Below are 22929 nucleotides of genomic sequence, written 5' to 3' on the forward strand. Positions count from 1 at the left end.
TGTCCTTGAACAGATAGGCAGTGAAGGGGTCAACAGACAGACACTAGCATGGCTATAATCCTAACAAAAAGCTATTTAATAACATAAAAATAGTGGGTTCCGGAGGATACAGCACTTAAGTCCAGAGGGGTAAAATTGAAACCCTACTTACAGGACAGTGGATGGTAAAAGCAGTAAAGCTGAAGATTGCTCAGGTGCTCTTCTCTGGTGATAACTGGTGCTCCTTTAGGGATTGCCTCGTGTGGGGGATGGATGTTGAGTCGCACGAAAACAGGAACTTCCGGGTGGATGTGACATCACACGCCGCGGTGTTACCGAAATCGCTGCTCCTCTTCCTCTCCTTTCCCCCCACAGCCTCTGAAGATGTGCACGTATGTGCATGAAACGTCGTTGGGAGATTATTCTGTTTTTAGAGCTGTTCGTTTGGTTGTGGAGGATATTGGCAGCAGTTGTGTAGGCTGTGGGGGGAAAGAAGAGGAAGAGGAGCAGCGATTTCGGTAACACCGCGGTGTGTGACGTCACATCCACCCGGAAGTTCCTGTTTTTGTGCGACTCAACAGCCATCCCCCACACGAGGCAATCCCTAAAGGAGCTCCAGTTATCATCAGAGAGGAGCACCTGAGCAATCTTCAGCTTCACTGCTTTTACCATCCACTGTCCTGTAAGTAGTGTTTCAATTTTACCCCTCTGGACTTAAGTGCTGTATCCTCCGGAACCCAGTATTTCTATGTTATTAAATAGCTTTTTGTTAGGATTATAGCCTTGCTAGTGTCTGTCTGTTATTGTGTGTAATGTTTGTCATGTGTGAGTTTTTAATGTTTTAATGTCAACTTTTTTGCGTACTGCAAAATTATCTGTTTGTTTTCTTCTCTTTTTTACATATTGCACTACCATTTGGTGTGAGCCGTTCGTTGACCCCTTCACTGCCTATCTGTTCAAGGACACTTTTGGGACTTTTCAAGAGACGGTTTGGTTTTTATTCAGAGTTATTATTATTTAAAGTACTGATTTGGCGCCGGCAATTCTTTCTTTTCTCTGTGGTTCATTTTCTGACTGTACAGTCAGTATTTGCCAGGCTGCCTGCAATATTTATTTCAAGTATTGTTGTTATTATTTTTTTAGTGCTGTTTTGCACTGTCTTTTTTCATTACTTCGGCTCCTAATACTGCTCTGTGGGGACACACTGGGTACTCAGCCATTCCTGTAGCACTTGTACTTGGTTAGCCGCCTGGACACTTTCTTCCTGCAGGACCCACTGATTCTCCTTGGACAGAGTATATCTCTGTCTGTAAATCACTTTAGAACTGTCAGCCATTTGGTTATTGAATACCAATGGTTAAGCTATTTTAGCTCACCTTGGATCTGATTACCTATCAGAGCAGTTGACAGCATTTTTGCTTCCCCTTTTCCCCACCCTCTCAGTTTTAAACCACTATTTTCAAGGTTGCCTTATTTTAAATTGTATTAATTAAATGTTAAATATTAAGCACCTTCACTCATCATAACACTTACTTACCTTGGTTTGCGCATTATTAGTGATATAGGGCCTCATGCTATAAGCAGCGATAAGCCCCTTATCACCAGCTTATTGCCAAAAAAGCAATTCAGTAAACCCCAATAAACTTGCGATAGAAGCACATATTGCCGCTTTTTGTGCCGAGAAAAAAAAAACACTTATCGCCAGCTTCTCTAACTGTCTCAATTCTAATAGTCCCGATGAACTTATTGTAGCTGATCACCACTCTAGAATGGAGATTTCCTCTCCAAATCGCCACAAAAAGTTGGCAAGAAGGTGGTGAGAAGCTGCGAGACAGCACTTAGAAAATAAAATGCATTTTTCCTGCATCAGATTGATGCCGGGAGACTCCGGAGCTGATATCTATTAATATCAGTAACGGAGACCCCCGGCATGAATCCCATGCAAAAAAAAATGCATTTATTGGCCACTTCATTGCCTTTGCGGCTAACCGCTAAGGCAATGAAGGGGTTAACCACCAGTGCCATGCTTATTGTGGGTAGAAGGGGTGGGTGAAGGTGATATTTGGCCCTTGCTGGGTGTTCAGGCCTTGCAGGGGGAATGCGGGTGGACTTAACCCCTTCATAACCTTAGCGGTTAATACCGCTAATGTAATGAAGGGGTTAACCCCTCCTGCTACCCACCTGGTAGGCCTAAACACCCATCCTTGGGCCTAATACCCCCTTCACCCACCACCGCTACCCACAATAAAAAAATACACACAACAGCCCTAATACCCACCTCCTAGGACCCCAAAAACATTATTTCTTTTTTTACACACAGGATTAATACCACTGGCCGGCGAGAGTCCCTGGGTGGTCCCCGCGGGTGTCCGCAGGCCACACAGTGCACCCTGGGGGATTCCCAAGGTTGTCTGGAGGCCCTCGGGTCATCCCCGCTAGGTTCCGTGGGCCTCCAGGTTGTCCCAGCTGGTGTCTGGGGGTGCCCAGGTCATCCCCGCAGGTGTCCGTGGGTCCTCAGGTGATCGCGTGGGCATTCGGGGGTCCTCGGGTGGTTCCCTTGGGTCCCCGCTGGACTGCGGTACCATTGCTGTATTTAAAAAAAAAAAAAAAACATGGCCTACATTTAAAAAAATACACTTTACCCTTCCCCCACAACCCACAAACATATACAGTACAGTAATGAGCAAAATAACTATTATACAGATATGGATAATAGATTATATGCCCATTTTTAAACACAACATTAGTCAGGCAGCATAAATAAAACCGTTCTACTTACCCCTGCCAATGTGAAGTACGGCCTTGTCAGCATACTGCAGGTCCACGTTCTCCATTGCCAGAAAGCATAAATAATAAATACAATCTAATGGCCCCAACCCCTTAATCCCCAGAGCGGTTAATAAACGCTATAGTAATTAAGGTGTTAACCCACCCTGTACTGTGTGTTTGGGGGGGGGGGGAGGTGTATTTATTGAAATGTAGGCCATGTTGATTTTTTTTAAGTACAGGATTGGTACTGCAGGCCAGCGGGGACCCACGGGGGCCACCCAAGGACCCCAGGACGCCCATGAGGACCACCTGAGAATCCACGGACACTTTCGGGGAGGAACCGGGGGCGCAACATCTGTGGGGGACCCGCAGGGACAACACATAGACCAGCGGGGACAATCCGGGGACCCACAGACACCCGTGGGAACCACCCGAGGGCCCCCAGACACCCACAGGGACAACCTGGGGACCCCCAGACACCCGCGGGAACCACCCATGGATCCCAGTGAGTAAAAACACTGACTGGCATTGAGTGTGAAGCAGAAACCTGGTTCAATTCCCGGTGTCGGCACCTTGTGATCTTGGGCACGTCACTTTATCTCCCTGTGCCTCAGGCACCAAAAACATAGATTGTAAGCTCCACAGGGCAGGGACCTCAGCCTGCAAAATGTCTCTGTAAAGTGCTGCGTACAACTAGCAGCGCTATACAAGAACATGCTAATTATTATTATTATTATAATAATAATTATTATTATTATTATCCCACCATTTATAAGTTGTGCAGTAGCATTCTGCGAATATCATTTGTTAAACAGATAGGCGCCCCAGGGAAATTAAAATGGCTGTCTCCATGCACACACATTAAAACAGCAGAGGTTGCCAAAGTAACAAAGGATGGCAGTGACATAATAAACAGGTTTAAACTCAGTAAAAGTAAAGTGAACACAGTATATGTTTTCAATAATTTGAGTGGAATTTCTGATTTAACCCTTTAAATGCCAGAAGACCAGTGGCACCCGAGTGAAGCCGATCTTGTGAGGTCACACGCGTGTGATTGCTTGGAGTAGTGCTCGCAATCAAGAAGTCTCAGCTTGTAATGGGTGCATTTTTTGGCAAAATGTAAATTCGCCGTGCAAATGGTAGTTTAGCATTTTTCAATATTCACAAACTTGTTAGAGTTTGAAGAAACAAACACCACTAGGTTGTTTTTATTTTTTAATTGAGCTTGAAAAAGCTAAAAGTAACACGTTTTTACACACAATACACGAAAATTAGCCAAAGTTCACAAATTTGTATAAGCAAAATAAAAAAATAAAACTATTATATCATATTTGTCATGTATTTCCCATTTTCCTGACAATGGGGGAAAACGCAAATCAAATTTTTACAAATTCGTCCATCTTTAATCACATCCGGCACACAGTGACATGAACGGAATTGGAACTCTCTGCACTTCTGTTACGATCGTTTCCAAACGAGCAGTGAATGTTATCTCAACCTTAACCATGAGCAGTATTTATATTGGCACCCAACCATCCCTATTCATTTTGCTGTGCAACCAATTTCCTCTTGCCCTGGACGATATCAGGTTCATTCAAATGAGTTGAAATCTTCATTAGCGAGGGGAAAATGGCTTCACAACATAAGTAGGGGCCATAATATACTCACTGAGACACCTTTCAACAGAAGTCTAGAGGGGTAATCAGGGCCACAGACAGTCTGCCCAAGTACCAGGATAAGAGTTATGACTGCCCCCCCCCCCTCTGTGTCGGCAATCTCATGAGCTCATTTCTCACCTTGTGAGCCCCCTCGGTTAACCCCCCTCTTCCCATGTATTTCTCTCCCCTCCGTCTCACTCACTCCTCCCCTCACCCCTTTCTCCTCTCACTCTCCCCCACTCTCACTCAATACTACCCCTCAATCCCCCCTCCACACTCATTCCATCCCCCCGCCGGCCCCACACAAACATAATCCCCCGCACAAAATATATACGTAAAAACTCCACCCACCCAAATACAAAAAAAGCCCAGTCCCAAATACAAAAACCATCCCACCCCCCAAATACATACAAACAACCCCACCCCCCAAACACATACAATCGTCCCACCCCCCAAATACATACAATCTCCTCCACCCCAATGCATTCAATGATTACTTTTTGGGGTGTGCCACTAACTTATTAGTGAAACGCAGCCCAAACCCCAAACCTGAATCTCATCCTGGGAGTACCCATATAGCCCCACCCCCTCCCAACATGCCAACAATTTTCAATTTGGCCCAGTATCCAAAGAGGAGATTACAGAAGCGCTCCTCAAACTAAAACTAAGCAGCCAATGTGGACCTGACTTACTACAATCTAGGTTCCTAAGACTTGGTGCCCCAGCTATTGCCAAACCAATTGCTTCCATAGTCAACTCTATCCTGTCTGGCCATATCCCTAAGACCTGGAAAACTGCCAGAGTTGTCCCAATCTTCAAAAGTGGGGACAAAAACACTGTCTCAAACTACAGGCCAATCTCACTTCTCCCAATTCTATCCAAAGTAATGGGAAAATGTGTCCACTCCCAATTAAGTGATTACTACACCAAGACAAATTTCCCTAGCCAATTCCAATCTGGCTTTCACCCCAAACACTCCACCATAACTACCTGTACCTTGCTAAAAGTTTGCAATGAAATCCAGCGTAGAATGGAACGGGGACAACTCACTGGTGCAGTATTCCTAGATTTTGCAAAGGCTTTTGATACAGTTGATCATGCTATCCTGCTTAACAAACTCCAGAGCTCTGGAATAGGGAAGCATGCTTTAAACTGGTTTCTGTCCTACCTATCAGGTAGATCCCAACATGTGTCCATCTCAGGCTCTAACTCCAACCCCCTGGATATCACCTGTGGTGTCCCGCAAGGCTCTGTTCTGGGGCCCCTACTCTTCTCAGTGTTCATCAATGATCTTCCCACAGCTTGTCAGGAAGCCTCAATACACATGTATGCAGATGACACAATCCTATTTGCACACAGCTATAGCCTCTCTGACCTTCAACACATACTTCAGTCTGACTTTCCCAAAACAAACTGTTTTTAAACACTGACAAGACTGTAACAATGGTATTTGGGACCAAGACTAAATTTTTAAAGCTTCCAGCGACTGAGCTCCAGATTAGAACCAACACTAACACCACCCTAACCCCTGTCACTAGTTTTAAATACCTGGGCATATGGTTTGACTCCCACTTAACATTCGGGATGCACATTGATACCTGACAACCAAGACCTATGCCAAACTAGGGGTACTTTACAGGAACAAATCCTCCCTAAGTCTCCTGGTCAGAAAGCGTATCACACAGCAGATGCTAATGCCAATTATTGACTATGGAGACATAGTATATGGCTCGGCACCTCAAACCCACCTTAGCAAAATTGACACCCTCTACAATTCAATTTGTCGTTTTGTTCTCCAATGCAACTATAACACACATCACTGCGAAATGCTCAAAGAACTAGATTGGTCATCACTAGAGTCTAAGCGCAAAGTTCACCTTTCCTGTCTTGCCTTCAAATTTTTTATGGGCAAACTACCCAGCTACCTGAACAAGCTCCTCACCCCAACCACATGCAGCACCTATCATCTGAGATCAGACTCCAAAAGACTGTTCATGGTCCCAAGGCTCAACAAAGTATCCGGCCGCTCCTCCTTCTCTTACCGTGCACCCCAAAACTGGAACAACCTACCAGAGACTCTCACATCCAGCACCAGTTTAAATTCTTTCAAATCTAAGACTGTCTCACACTTTAATCTGGTCTGTAACTGTTTCATACGCTCATAATATATATTTTCTTTAACTGTGCACACAATGTCTTGTATATAATGTATACCCTGTTCATTTATGTAACTGTACTTGTAACCATGTACTATTTGTTTTACTCTGTGCCCAGGACATACTGGAAAACGAGAGGTAACTCTCAATGTATTAATTCCTGGTAAAATATTTTATAAATAAATAAAAATACATACAAAAAACAGCACCCCCAGCTGCTGCGGGCCTATTGCCAGACTTCCCCCTCTCCCGCGCTGTGTGGGCCTCTCTCCCTCATGCTGAAGTGTGCTCTGACGTCAAAGAGAGGCCATGTGTGAGACAGTGATGGAGGCCCGCATCTGGGGAGGGCTAGAGCTCGGTAGCTGGACAAAGCAGTTGACTTATTTTCCCGGCTGCCGGTCCTCTTGTTGCTGCTAGGCCATGGCTTTCGACCCCTAGTCGGGGTCGAGTGATAAGTTGTTTTTGCCTTTATTTCACTGTCATTAATATTATTCACTGTTTATTATTTGAATTTTGTTATCACTGCACAATTTTTGCATAAGATTTCATTTTCACTGCTTGTGGTGCAGTAGAGCGCCATCTAGTGTTTTTTTACATAATCAGGCCACGACTCTCCCCAGCTGTGGCTCTCTCTCACTGACACTGTCCCGTGCCGAGCCTCTGATGTCAGTTCACGCCGATCCTCTCTCTCATGCACCGACATCAGAGGCTCAGCGACAACAGTGTTAGTGTCAGTGAGGAAGGCCCGCAGCTGGGGAGAGCCAGGGCCCAGTGGCAATGAGAGGACCGGCAGCCAGGCAAAGAAGTTGGACGAAACCAACTTCCAATGCCGGCCTAACCCCCCTGTAGCCACCGGACCCAGGACATCCCAGCTCTCCCCTGTCAGCGGCTCTGGGGGTAATGAAAGTCTCAGTATTATCTAGAAACATAAATCAGATGTAATAAAACAAAAGCAGTCCGTCATTTCATTCTTTATGTAGCAGATGATTCCTCAAGGGAAAAACGGAGCACAGCAGTGAAGGAAGGGGGCTAGACACCGATGAATAAAAGTCCTTTAATCCATGGTAGACATCATGGCATGGGATAAGTAAAAACTCTTACGCGTTTCGGGCCGTCGCCCTTTTTCAAAGAGAATATTTTACAGACTGCGTCTGCAGCAGCTAATATAGGAGTTCCCCCGCCTCCTGCTGATCAATCACGTGTACAACTCATGGCGCGAAATTGTCAGAGTACAATCCGATTGGCTCAAGCCCTGAACCAATGGGATGAATGAACTGGTAACTACACGCTCGAGTCGGGGGGCGTCATATATCAGATGCGCAGCAAGTGTATGCTGTAACAAAACGGCACACACGAGAAGCAATAATTAAATATTAAAATCAAACATATAAACATAATAGAAACAATCTTATAAACTGATCTGGTAAGGAAGAGGATATCAATGAATCATAGTACATATCAATATAAATAAAGTTATAACCAAAGATATACGTTTGTACAGAAGACGGGAAACATTATAAAATGTACATTCCCATAGCCTATATGGCAAAGTTATTTTCAATGAAACTAAATATGTACATCAATGGCAATATGTCTATAGTACTTTATGTTAGGGTATGATCATAGACAAGTAGATACAAGAAGAAATACAGAGATGTATCATCCACTGATAAATATTAGATACATTTGGGGAGCCCATATGGGAAGAAAGAAAAGGACGGTAATGGGGGGGGAGGGAGGGGAGGAGGGGAGGAAGGAAGGACAGGGGGGTGGGAAAGGAGGAAAGGGAAAAGGGGGGGAAAGGGGGGGAAAGGAAGAGTTGGAGGGGAAAAAAGGAAAATTGAGAAATTAAAATATAGAAAACTTACAGAACTCTCAATCGTGAAAAAAAAATGACAGAACTCTCAATCGTGAGTACCCCAGTCCGTTCACTACGGGCTTTGTGTCATACATTATTAGTGTCTTTCTCCAGGGGGACGTGTCATACTGTGTTACTGGGAGGACAGAGATGTACTACTGACCTTCACCTAGCTACACAGGTTCCCCACATGTTAGGAGACAAATAGTGAGACACGGATCATATATGTTAAGAGAGTGGTGTTTCCTTCTGTGGTTATATATCAGACTACAATATACACATATAGAGACACCCCACAGCTGAGCACGGAATTTAGGAACCCTGTTTCCTAGTACTTGCTGTCATTCTTTATGTAGAATTATTGTTTTTCATCATTTTAAATCGGTTAAATATTTGCATGTTGAATATAAGTCTGCTGTAGGATGAAAAGAACAGGAGTGAATATGAGGGAATTGGCAATAATTATATATAGATGATCTCTTGATTATCTATATACAGACACTGACTCTAACAATGTCAGTGAGTTTGAATCAGGGGAGGCTGGTGCAAGTCCCAGCGCCAGCTCCTTGTTATCTTGGGCCGGACACCTTAACTCCCTGTGTCTCAGCAACACACAGATTATACACTCATCTGGGCAGGGACCGTTCCTGTAAGAAACACACATTTGTACAGTGCTGACTACCACATGCTGTATTGTAATCTGAGTCCCATTAGGAGAAACATGAAATAAAGTTATTATTATTACTTTAATTAGCATCAAAGTAGCTAATACACCAAACCAGCAATAGAGAGAATGCTGCACTAAACCTAATTGAAGCTACAGTGAAGATAACTTATAAATGCGCTGCTGCCTCTGGCAGTGAAAGGGTTGAAAAGAGACCACATCCTGAAAAAATAACATGGGATTAATCAATATGTTTTAAAAATAGAAGTCTAAAACTTAATAGAACATTTATCAGTGTGCAAAGTTCAGTGCATGTTCAGTTCATAAGCTTTAAAACTATACATGTCAATGTGTGCCCAATGCAATGTGTGCCCAATACAATGTGTGCCCAATACAATGTGTGCCCATTACAATGTGTGCCCAATACAATGTGTGCCCATTACAATGTGTGCCCAATACAATGTGTGCCCAATACAATGTGTGCCCATTACAATGTGTGCCCATTACAATGTGTGCCCAATACAATGTATGCCCATTACAATGTGTGCCCAATACAATGTGTGCCCAATACAATGTGTGCCCAATACAATGTGTGCCCAATACAATGTGTGCCCATTACAATGTGTGCCCATTACAATGTGTGCCCAATACAATGTGTGCCCATTACAATGTGTGCCCAATACAATGTGTGCCCATTACAATGTGTGCCCAATACAATGTGTGCCCAATACAATGTGTGCCCATTACAATGTGTGCCCATTACAATGTGTGCCCAATACAATGTATGCCCATTACAATGTGTGCCCAATACAATGTGTGCCCAATACAATGTGTGCCCATTACAATGTGTGCCCAATACAATGTGTGCCCATTACAATGTGTGCCCAATACAATGTGTGCCCAATACAATGTGTGCCCAATACAATGTGTGCCCATTACAATGTGTGCCCATTACAATGTGTGCCCAATACAATGTGTGCCCATTACAATGTGTGCCCAATACAATGTGTGCCCAATTCAATGTGTGCCCAATACAATGTGTGCCCATTACAATGTGTGCCCAATACAATGTGTGCCCATTACAATGTGTGCCCAATACAATGTGTGCCCAATACAATGTGTGCCCATTACAATGTGTGCCCAATACAATGTGTGCCCATTACAATGTGTGCCCAATACAATGTGTGCCCATTACAATGTGTGCCCAATACAATGTGTGCCCATTACAATGTGTACCCAATACAATCTGTGCCCATTACAATGTGTGCCCAATACAATGTGTGCTCATTACAATGTGTATCCAATACAATGTGTGCCCAATATTAGGAGTGCCCATTACAATGTGTGCTCAATACAATGTGTGCCCATTACAATGTGTGCCCAATACAATGTGTGCCCATAACAATGTGTGCCTAATACAATGTGTGCCCAATACAATGTGTGCCCAATACAATGTGTGTCCAATACAATGTGTGCCCATTACAATGTGTGTCCAATACAATGTGTGCCCATTACAATGTGTGCCCAATACAATGTGTGTCCAATACAATGTGTGCCCATTACAATGTGTGTCCAATACAATGTGTGCCCATTACAATGTGTGCCCAATACAATGTGTGTCCAATACAATGTGTGCCCATTACAATGTGTGCCCAATACAATGTGTGTCCAATACAATGTGTGCCCATTACAATGTGTGTCCAATACAATGTGTGCCCATTACAATGTGTGCCCAATACAATGTATGTCCATAACAATGTGTGCCCAATACAATGTGTGCCCATTACAATGTGTGCCCAATACAATGTGTGTCCAATACAATGTGTGCCCATTACAATGTGTGTCCAATACAATGTGTGCCCAATACAATGTGTGTCCAATACAATGTGTGCCCATTACAATGTGTGTCCAATACAATGTGTGTCCAATACAATGTGTGCCCATTACAATGTATGCCTAATACAATGTGTGCCCAATGCAATGTGTGCACATTACAATGTGTGCCCAATACAATGTGTGAACAATAAAATGTGTGCCCAATACAATGTGTGCCCATTACAATGTGTGCCCAATACAATGTGTGCCCAATACAATGTGTGCCCAGTACAATGTGTGCCCAATACAATGTGTGCCCAATACACTGTGTGCCCAATACAATGTGTGCCCAATACATTGTGTGCCCATAACAATGTGTGCCCATTACAATGTGTGCCCAATACAATGTGTGCCCATTACAATGTGTGCCCATTACAATGTATGCCCAATACAATGTGTGCCCATTACAATGTGTGCCCAATACAATGTGTGCACAATACAATGTGTGCCCAATACAATGTGTGCCCATTACAATGTGTGCCCATTACAATGTGTGCCAATAACAATGTGTGCCCATTACAATGTGTGAACAATACAATGTGTGCCCAACACAATGTGTGCCCAATACAATGTGTGCCCAATACAATGTGTGCCCAATACAATGTGTGCCCAATACATTGTGTGCCCATAACAATGTGTGCCCATTACAATGTGTGCCCATTACAATGTGTGCCCAATACAATGTGTGCACAATACAATGTGTGCCCAATACAATGTGTGCCCATTACAATGTGTGCCCAATACAATGTGTGCCCAATACAATGTGTGCCCATTACAATGTGTGCCCAATACAATGTGTGCCCATTACAATGTGTGCCCAATACAATGTGTGCCCATAACAATGTGTGCCCATTACAATGTGTGCCCAATACATTGTGTGCCCATAACAATGTGTGCCCATTACAATGTGTGCCCATTACAATGTGTGCCCAATACAATGTGTGCACAATACAATGTGTGCCCAATACAATGTGTGCCCATTACAATGTGTGCCCAATACAATGTGTGCCCAATACAATGTGTGCCCATTACAATGTGTGCCCAATACAATGTGTGCCCATTACAATGTGTGCCCAATACAATTTGTGCCCATTACAATGTGTGCCCAATACAATGTGTGCCCAATACAATGTGTGCCCAATACAATGTGTGCCCATTACAATGTGTGCCCAATACAATGTGTGCCCATTACAATGTGTGCCCATTACAATGTGTGCCCATAACAATGTGTGCCCATTACAATGTGTTCCCATTACAATGTGGGCCCAATACAATGTGTGCCCAATACAATGTGTGCCCAATACAATGTGTGCCCATTACAATGTGTGCCCATTACAATGTGTGCCCAATACAATGTGTGCCCATTACAATGTGTGCCCAATACAATGTGTGCCCATTACAATGTGTGCCCATTACAATGTGTGCCCAATGCAATGTGTGCCCATAACAATGTGTGCCCAATACAATGTGTGCCCAATACAATGTGTGCCCAATACAATGTGTGCCCATTACAATGTGTGCCCATTACAATGTGTGCCCAATACAATGTGTGCCCAATACAATGTGTGCCCAATACAATGTGTGCCCATTACAATGTGTGCCCAATACAATGTCTGCCCAATACAATGTCTGCCCAATACAATGTGTGCCCAATACAATGTGTGCCAATACAATGTGTGCCCATTACAATGTGTGCCAATACAATGTGTGCCCAGTACAATGTGTGCCCAATACAATGTGTGCCAATAAAATGTGTGCCCAATACAATGTGTGCCCAGTACAATGTGTGCCCAATACAATGTGTGCCCATTACAATGTGTGCCCAATACAATGTGTGCCCAATACAATGTGTGCCCATTACATTGTGTGCTAAATACAATGTGTGCCCATTAAAATGTGTGCCCAATACAATGTGTGCCCATTACAATGTGTGCCCAATACAATGTGTGCCCATTACAATGTGTGCCCAATACAATGTGTGCCCAATACAATGTGTGCCCATTACAATGTGTGCCCAATACAATGTGTGCCCAATACAATGTGTGCCCATTACATTGTGTGCTTAATACAATGTGTGCCCATTACTATGTGTGCCCAATACAATGTGTGCCCATTACAATGTGTGCCCAATACAATGTGTGCCCATTACAATGTGTGCCCAATACAATGTGTGCCCATTACATTATTTGCTTAATACAATGTGTGCCCATAACTATGTGTGCCCAATACAATGTGTGCCCATTACTATGTGTGCCCAATACAATGTGTGCCCATTACTATGTGTGCCCAATACAATGTGTGCCCAATACAATGTGTGCCCATTACAATGTGTGCCCAATAAAATGTGTGCCCAATACAATGTGTGCCCATTACTATGTGTGGCCAATACAATGTGTGCCCATTACAATGTGTGCCCAATACGATGTGTGCCCAATACAATGTGTGCCCTTTACAATGTGTGCCCAATACAATGTGTGCCCAATACAATGTGTGCCCAATACAATGTGTGCCCAATACAATGTGTGCCCATTACTATGAGTGCTCATTACAATGTATAATCTCAATTTGGGTATTGAGGGTCATTTAAATTACTAAGCAGTGCTATTCCAAAGGTATTTCTGGAGCCAGAAGATGTTTTATGGAATCGCACCTTCTGGGCCTAATTATTTTCTATTGTAACAATTTTATCTGTCATATACTGTAGCATGGACATACTTGAAAATGAGAGGTAACTCTCAATGTATTACTTTCTGGTAAAACGCTTTATGAATAAACTGTTCTTTCTTTTTCTTATCTCCACTGTACTTTTGCACATTACAATGGAGACGTTTTGTGGGATCAGCATACTGTAAGAACATACATAGAAACAGCGGCAACAACAAAAAGTTGCGGTATGGACCAGACATGATACTGAAATGCAAGGTCAGTGAAATGATTTGACTTATCAGTCTTGAGTAGAATGGGAGGGTGGGAGAGTAAGGGTGACACAGCATTAATGCAATATGGGCACGGCCTAGTAAAACCTCCTATAAATCTGAGGGGAGAGAACTCATACAGTATTTCCCAGAGCATTATACTTCTCCCATTAGAATCATCAGTTCTACCAACTCGCTCTAACGACAGCCACCATGGTTCAATGGACAGCCGCAGAGAAAGCAGCCATTACATCAGTATGGCAGAAAGTCAGCGTTGAGCAGGACGGCCAGGATGCACTGACCAGGTATGTAAAATATAGTGTTATTTCATTTCTTGTAAATATTTCGAGACAGCAATATAGTATATGTAAATGATCATAAATACACAAACACATGCCTACAACAATAATATAAAATGTTATTTTCTTGAATACATCTAGTGCAATTTCCAAATGATCCTTTTAAACATACACATACCTAAAAAATAAGTTTTATATACTTAGTTATCTGTAAAAATCATGCAATATGCAAGTACTCAGCAAACTATTATTTCAGAAGAGGAAATATAAAATATTATTCCCCATTTAAAGACAATATATACAAAAAGATATATTAGGAATGCTACACTAAAAATAAACAAGAAATTGAAGAAACTGGCATAATATGTTCGTTAGAAGTAGATGCAAAAAAAATATGTATTTTGCATTTTGGTTTTATGCATTACACATTTAGGAAAAAATAAAGATTTGTTTTTTATTCTAGTGCAAATACGTCATTAAGATGCTGTCCAACATACAACCAAATTGAACTAAAAGTGATATGTTTACACCAATTGTCAGCATATATATTTATACTGAATATATTTAACTATATTAACTCTAACTGATATATTAAAACATATTATATATATATACCTCCTGTACAGTATGTGATTTTAACATATAATATGTTTTAATATATCGGGCAAGTATAAATATTTTAATAATTTCAGAAAGTTGCTGCTGACAATGTGTAGAACCTGCATTTACAGTTTGGATTATCTATGCCTTATTGATCCTTTATTGGGGGCCTTTTCCTTATTGGCACAGAGGCATGGAATTACTTCAGTCATCCTGATTACCTACAGCAATCCTTGAGGTGGAGCAAACAAGATTATCTCTCTGGTATAAAAGTCCTTATTGTAACTGAAAACAAAGAAAGAAAAAAACATAATTTACAAAATAATTTAATTTTGTTTTCAAAAATGCGTATTTTATTTTACAAAGTGGAAATCACTAACTGTTAAATTATTAGACCAGTGGTGACAAACCTACTGCTCTCTTACACAAACAACCCCCCCTCCTCTCTCACGCAATCCCCCCTCCTCCTCTATCACTCAATTCTCCCATTCCTATCTCACGGAATTCCTCCCCTTGTCTTTCACTCAATTCTCCCCTCCTCTCTTACTTAGTCTTCTCTCACTCAATTCTCCCCTCTCCTCCCTCACTCAATTCCGCCTCTTCCTCTCTCACTCAATTCTCCCCTCTCCTCCCTCACTCAATTCCGCCTCTTCCTCTCTCACTCAATTCTCCCCTCTCCTCCTCTCTCACCCTCCTCTCTCTCTCACTCACCCCCCCTTCTCCCAGACATTAGTCTGTAATTTGGACATTAGATGTAAGTGGTACTGCACCTTTATGTTATTAATGTATCATCATTTAAACATTGTATAAATCCTCAGCAATTGAAACAATCTGATCATTTTGATCCCTAACTCTGATGTGTGGACTTATTCCTAAACTTGTGTTCTCTCTCTCACTAGGCTGCTGATTGTGTATCCCTGGACTCAGAGATATTTCAGCACTTTTGGAAACCTTTCCAACCCAACCGCTATTGCTGGAAATGCTAAGGTGCGCGCCCACGGCAAGACGGTCCTGACCGCAGTAGGTACCACAGTTCAACATCTGGATGACATGAAGAGCTCTCTTGCCGGCCTCAGTGAGATTCACGCCAAGAAGCTGCTTGTGGATCCTGAAAACTTTAAGGTAAGTACTTGGTAATATCTATTTTATCCTGACAATCACTGAATTACAGTTGTTTACTAAATGTATAGAGATCAAACAGTACTTCTAGTGGAACAATCATGGAAATATATCCAGGGTGGTGCAACGGGAGCAATAAACGGAACCCCATTTCCTTAATTGATAGAACAAGAACAGGTGATGTTCCCAGCACTCAAAGACAAAATATGACAAGAATCCGTCAAAAATAAATTTTTACTGATTTAAATGAGATACATATATCAGTGCAATATGTGTATAAACACAATGTCAACAGAAATGCACACATGACCAAAATGGTAAATAAACACACCGAATAAGGCTGCGTCCCCGCTAGCGCTGAGCGGGTGGCGTTTGCCGAGTTCACTTTGTGCAAAGTGAATTCTCACGTCCCCACATACGCGGCGCGCGTATCTGGGGACGTATGTGGGTACACACGCTCTCCCAAGCTTGGCACTTGGGAAGTCAAAAAAAGTGTTTTCAAAGCGCACTCAATAGGCCCCCATGCAACCCCCCGTGTGCGCTTGCAAAATTCGCAGGACACCCGCACTTATGCTTGGAGAGTTGGTGACGTCACCACTCAAACATGAGCGCGGCCAGCGCTAGCTGGGCCACAAACTTAGGGTAACAAAAATAGAGACAAAGTTTTACCTCTGTTTTGCAGCCGTGAGACTGGTAATTTCTCACGTGGTAATTAATTGAACCCCTCATCCCAGGTAGTGTTGGCCGATGTTATCCAAAATGTAGAATGCATTATGTTTTTGAGGGACAATTTGGCTTTTTTTAGTGATATTGCCTAATTGTATTGAAAGCCATTAGAGGCTCAAAATACTCCAGTTTGTTCAATACTGTCACTGTCCCTTTTTGGGGGATTTGCACATGTTACAATTTACAACTTTGCAAGATACTATAATATGTATGTAATGGTATGCAAATATTATATTAACTTTATAAACCTACAATTCATAAATAATACCATATATATATATATATATATATATATGTATATATATATATATAATATTTAAAAATGTATTTATGAATTATAGGTTTATAAAATTAATTGATGAAACATTGATGTCAGACAAAATCTCAGCATTGAAGAAATAAATGAATAATAATGTTTTGTTTTTTATTTCCAGCGCCTTGGAGAAATGTTGGTGGTCGTCTTGGCTTCTAAACTGGGATCTGCTTTCACTCCTCAAGTTCAAGCTGCCTGGGAGAAATTTATTGCAGTTCTGGTTGCTGGTCTTAACCAAAGCTATCATTAAATGTGTGCACCACTTTTTGATCAGAAATTTGCATTCCATGGTAATAGCTGAGATTGCAGCTCATTGTATGTACATACTATAACAACTTTATAATAAAAAGTACATTTAATATACATCTCTGCTATTAAGTGAATATGTAATAATACTTCTATGTACAGTATACCGGATTTAAAACTTCAGATTTGTTCAGATAAATATATAAGAGAAACACGTGGCTTCTGTTTCAGCTAAACACTGGGGCTGTAGGTAGTGATAAGGTATATTGTTAAGAAAGAGAATGGATCCCCATTATACCATGCACACCACCTTAATGAAGTTGATCACATTTACAGGAAAGAGAGTGTGTTAGCCTCCTCCACTAATAGAGAATATGTTTATTTACAATTTAGGACATAAAGGAAAATTATTTTAAAATCAAACTCTCATAGTACTCAATATGTTAAGAAACCCAGCAGTGAATGGTTCCTGCCAATAGTACAATAATTACACATAAATTTGATATAGTGCCTCAGCTTATCATTAGGTATTCTCCTAGAAATACATTGGATAACTTTGTGTCCAAAAATCAAGTGCAGTAATGTACAGTGGTGTAATAGTGAATACATTAAATAAAGTGATAAGGAATAAACCTCTATTTGACTCGGGTGTGTGTGACTAAATAATGTGAATAAGGAGACACAATATAGTTGTCCAAATATTTGCTGACTTGTTAACAGCTGGATCTATACACTTGTATATGGAAATTGGCCTTATGCCAGCTTAGTCTGATCACGTTATCTATATACCTCGTTAGGTACTTAGATCAAAAGAGGTTTTGTTCCCTCATATATTGATCCAATATACCTTTCAGGGAATGAAATACACCGCAATTTGTATAGTCATAGCGGTTCATTCATAAACACTGAGAGTGTATAATACCAAGACGATATACATGCTGGTAGCAAAATATCTCCCCCTTTCCAATGTAAACCCCCCAACAACCAGAGGGGGGGGGGGGGTGGGGATGGCTACTAGCAGAATGATTCCTATAGTGTTACTTTGTGTGTATTTGAGATCAACCTCACCATGAATACATCTACCTATGATAGCTCCATAGGTCTACGTGTATATCATAATAAACACTTGTTCAGCTCGCCAGCACTTTGCAGAGTGCTTGTAACATAGTGCTGCCGACACGCTGTGTCAATTGTGTATACTTCGTCCATCAGTCTGGTTAATGATGGCTAAAGTATACGCCCTGCTAGCCACTGTCAGTACAACCCTCCAAAACACAGAGGGAGAGTGGGAAGGGAGGGGAGGGAGAGGGGAAGGGAGGGGAGGGAGAGGGGAGGGGAGGGAGAGGGGAAGGGAGGGAGAGGGGAAGGGAGGGGAGGGAGAGGGGAAGGGAGGGGAGGGAGAGGGGAAGGGAGGGGAGGGAGAGGGGAAGGGAGGGGAGGGAGAGGGGAAGGGAGGGGAGGGGAGGGAGAGGGGAAGGGAGGGGAGGGAGAGGGGAAGGGAGGGGAGGGAGAGGGGAAGGGGGGGAGGGAGAGGGGAAGGGTGGGAGGGAGAGGGAAAGGGGGGAAGGGGGAGAGGGGAAGGGGGGATAGTGGAAGGAAGGGGGAGAGGGGAAGGAAGGGGGGAGAGGGGAAGGATGGGGGGGGAGAGGGGAAGGATGGGGGGGGAGAGGGGAAGGATGGGGGGGGAGAGGGGAAGAGGGGGAAAGGGGGAGGGGAAGGGGCGGGAGATGGGAAGGGGGAGGGGGGAAAGGGGGTAAGGTGGAGAGGGTAAGGGAGTGGGAGAGCGGACGGGGGGATTAAAGCTGGTGCCTGTTAGCAGAGAGAATCTTATGATGTGTGTGCTCGCATGGCCCTAATAGACCTGGCGCTGAGCTTCCCTGCTAGTGGACGCCTCACGGGCCCACAACAAAGTTTAAACTTGCTAGACTATTCCAAAGTACTGAGCGTTTGTATCATGGTATCACCATAGCGCTATGAGACAATTGACACAGCGTGTCGGCAGCACTATGTTACATGCACTCTGCAAAGTGCTGGCGAGCTGAACAAGTGTTTATTATTATGATATAGACCTATGGAGCTATCATAGGTAGATGTATTCATGGTGAGGTTGATCTCAACTACGCACACAGTAACACTATAGGAATCATCCTGCTAGTAGCCATCTCCCTCTCCCCCCCCCCCTCCCTCTGGTTGTTGGGGGGTTTACATTGGAAAGGGGGAGATATTTAGCTACCAGCAAGCATATGATCTTGGTAATATACACTCTCAGTGTTTATGAATGAACTGCTATGACTATACAAATAGCGGTGTATTTCATTCCTGAAATGGTATATTGGATTAATATATGAGGGAACAACACCTCTTTTGATCTCAGTACCTAACGAGGTATACAGATAACGTGATCAGATTAAGCTGGCATAAGGCCAATTTCCATATACAAGTGTATAGATCCAGCTGTTAACAAGTCAGCAAATATTTGGACAACTATATTGTGTCTCCTTATTCACATTATTTAGTCACACACACCCCAGTCAAATAGGGGTTTATTCCTTATCACTTTATTTAATGTATTCACTATTACACCACTGTACATTACTGCACTTGATTTTTGGACACAAAGTTATCCAATGTATTTCTAGGAGAATACCCAATGATAAGCTGAGGCGCTATATCAAATTTTTGAGTGTGTAATTATTGTACTATTGGCAGGAACCATTCACTGCTGGGTTTCTTAACATAGTGAGTACTATGAGAGTTTGATTTTAAAATAATTTTCCTTTATGTCCTAAATTGTAAATAAACATTTTCTCTATTAGTGGAGGAGGCTAACACACTCTCTTTCCTGTAAATGTGATCAACTTCATTAAGGTGGTGTGCATGGTATAATGGGGATCCTTTCTCTTTCTTGTTTAGATAAATGACTTAAATACATTTGTATAATACATTTAGGTGTTGTTTGCTGAAGATTTAATTTTAAAATTATTGGGTGCTAAAGTAATTATAAAATAGAAAAAAAGGTAAAATCCTTGGAAAACCATTTAAAATCCTAGATCACCTTGAGCGTCGGCCGAAAGGGATTTGTAAATCTGTATCCAATGTACTGTATTTACTTCAGCATTTGTGTGCTGTTTTGTGTCACGTAATGCAACATATTGCTATTTAGTTGAAGGGAAAAGGGTGCGTGTTTAGGGGCATATTCTACAGTCTTGCCCTGCCACACATTAACCACACATACTAACTCATTACAAACTTAAAGTTACACCTATTATTTACCCATTTATTTGTCTCATTCTTATAGGAATGTAATTCGCCCCATTTTTCTTTAATATCTTCATTTACAAACACTGACTATTCATTTCAGGAGCATTTTCATAGGAACGTTCTAATATCAACATCACTAAATATTTTATAGTAACTGAAAAATATATAAATATATATTTATTTATATTTGTGTATCTATATATATAGTCCATTGGGCTCAATTAAATGTTAATACATATTTTTAGAGTAATAAATATATATATAGCAAGTCGATTTGGCTCAGGAACTTCACTGCAAGAAGTCTGGTGTGGGTGCACAGTATGCACGAGTAACCGTGTAAAATACTCAAATATAGGTAAAAGGCACTCCACAATTCAAAAACGTGATATATTTATTGGCCCGTTTTGGTTCTGGGGCCAAAAATCAGTCTAAGGATTGTTACAGTTTCAATCCGGGCAAATGAATCCAAACCCGCCATTGGATACAACCCGCTGGCGAATTAGAGAAATACATTCTGCGGATTCCCCAATCCGCTGATGGATACTTGCAATCCAATCCATGGATTCGCGGATTGGATTCTTAAAATCCGTCAGCGGATTGCGGAATCCGTGGAATGTAGTTTCAATAAAAACAGAAAATCCGCAAAAAGCAAATCGCCCTTTTTGAGATTGATCCGCGGAAATCCCCGGACCAAAGGGACCGGGCGATCAGCGGCGGATCCAAACCCAACCAAAAAAACACCCATCTCTAGTTTTAATATGAAATGAGTAAGTGATACATATAGTATATCTACTGTATGTATAGTCTGTTTCATTTACTAACATTCACAACACGGCCTATTCAATAATATACTGTGTGCGCCTGCTCCTTTCATTATCATTAAATGTAATAAAATACAAGTAAGACGGCATATACAAGTCTATTTGTACATGTGATGGGATTCCTTTTCTGTGATAAATATATAGTGCTGTTTTTGCATTAGTGTTGCAGCTGGGAGACTAATAAATACAGTAACCCAGTTTGGGTACAAATCAGTTTTAAGACATTTAATAGAATACATATTAAGGCAGAGAAAGTCCAATTTTTGGCAAGTCCCAAGTAACTTATATACTGTCGCGGCCGAGTTTATTCTTACCTTTACCCGGTCTCGGCCGTGACAGATACCGGGCGCGCGCCGAGATGTCTCGCACGTGCGCCGGAGCCTCGGAGGATCGGTCCTCCGATCGAGGCACCCCCCTCCCCTCTCCGGGTCCGCCGGGTCCCCCGGAGCCCCCCACCGCATCCCCCACATCGCGGGACACCAGGGCTCCCTTTCGGGGAGCCCTGGGCACGCACGCCATGCGCGCACGCTCCCGAAGAAGCGTGACCGCGCATCGATGACGCGCGGCACGCCGAGGGAAAGAAACGAGCCAGCCGGGAAACCTCCCGGCTTGCGGCTCCAGCCTACGTAGAATAAAGTGTGTCGCCTGTGTACCTCCCCAAACACTCCTTTATACAACAGGGGGGATACGTGTGCACAAAACTACACACACCTGACATACCTGGGAAATATGCTAATGCAAAACATTTACATAAACTTAGCAAATGGAAAGGAGCAGTGTCGTAGGTGTTAGTTTTGAGCACATGTATCTCCCCCGCTTCCCCCCCTCCTCATATTTAATTATAATGGATGTTACTGTTAATAATATGCAAAATAGGAATTTTCCCTAACAAAACCTATCCAATACCGTAGTCGAATGCATCGGTCTGCACAAGGAAATGCTTTGTGTAATCTGGTGCTGCCAGGTTGGGAGCACTAGCCAGTGCTGTCTTCAATGCCTGGAAGGCTTCCACACAGGCAGCAGATCAGGCTACCAGAACCGAGAGTCATTTCTGCCTTTTCAGTCAGGAGTTTGGCAAGGGCACTATACTGCGGGACAAACTTTCTGTAATAGCCACCATTGGGTGTAGGGGGTAGTTGCCCCAAGGGTGGGGGGGTTAGGCATCTCGGGTGGTTAGCAGGAATGGTTAACCCCTTCATTACCATAGCAGTGTAACGGAGTGCTCACCACAAACAAGGCGTGACAGCGAGGCCGAGGTGGGGTTTGTATATAACACCAACCCACAGCCGCATGGGAGCGTCTGGAGTGTAGATAGGTCGAGGTAGCCGGGTCAGGGTTGGAGAGGTATGGATGGTCAGAGATACTTGCCGAGGTCGGGGTTGGTAAGGTGCGGATCATTGAAGGTACTTAGCCATGGTCAGGATTGGAGAGGTGCGGATCGTCGTGGTATTTTGTCGAGGTCGGGGTTGGAGAGGTGCGGATCGTCGTTGGTAGCCGAGGTCAGGAGTTTAGAAGAGCAGAATCCAGAAGAACAGCCGAGGTCAGAAGCAGAGGAACTAGAAACCGTAATGCAAGACAAGACTGTGGAGGCAAGGGTAGCAGTTAACACTTCGCACATAGGAAGGTTTATGCTTAGCCGATTTGCCAGTGGGCCGGCTGAGCATATATAG

The 22929-nt window shown here is 42.8% G+C and overlaps 1 protein-coding gene across 1 annotated transcript; it reads left to right on the plus strand.

The window, feature by feature from the left end:
* The first annotated feature begins 13795 nt into the window (after positions 1 to 13795).
* Positions 13796 to 17208, plus strand: LOC142462931 (hemoglobin subunit beta-2-like). The gene is made up of 4 exons (XM_075565146.1): positions 13796 to 13881; positions 14049 to 14179; positions 15673 to 15895; positions 17053 to 17208. The coding sequence occupies exons 1-4, from the start codon at positions 13864 to 13866 to the stop codon at positions 17179 to 17181; spliced, it is 501 nt and encodes a 166-aa protein (XP_075421261.1). The 5' UTR covers positions 13796 to 13863; the 3' UTR covers positions 17182 to 17208.
* The last annotated feature ends 5721 nt before the right edge of the window (positions 17209 to 22929 follow it).

Source organism: Ascaphus truei, chromosome 11 (genome assembly GCF_040206685.1).
Source record: "Ascaphus truei isolate aAscTru1 chromosome 11, aAscTru1.hap1, whole genome shotgun sequence".
Classification (NCBI taxonomy): Eukaryota; Metazoa; Chordata; class Amphibia; order Anura; family Ascaphidae; genus Ascaphus; species Ascaphus truei.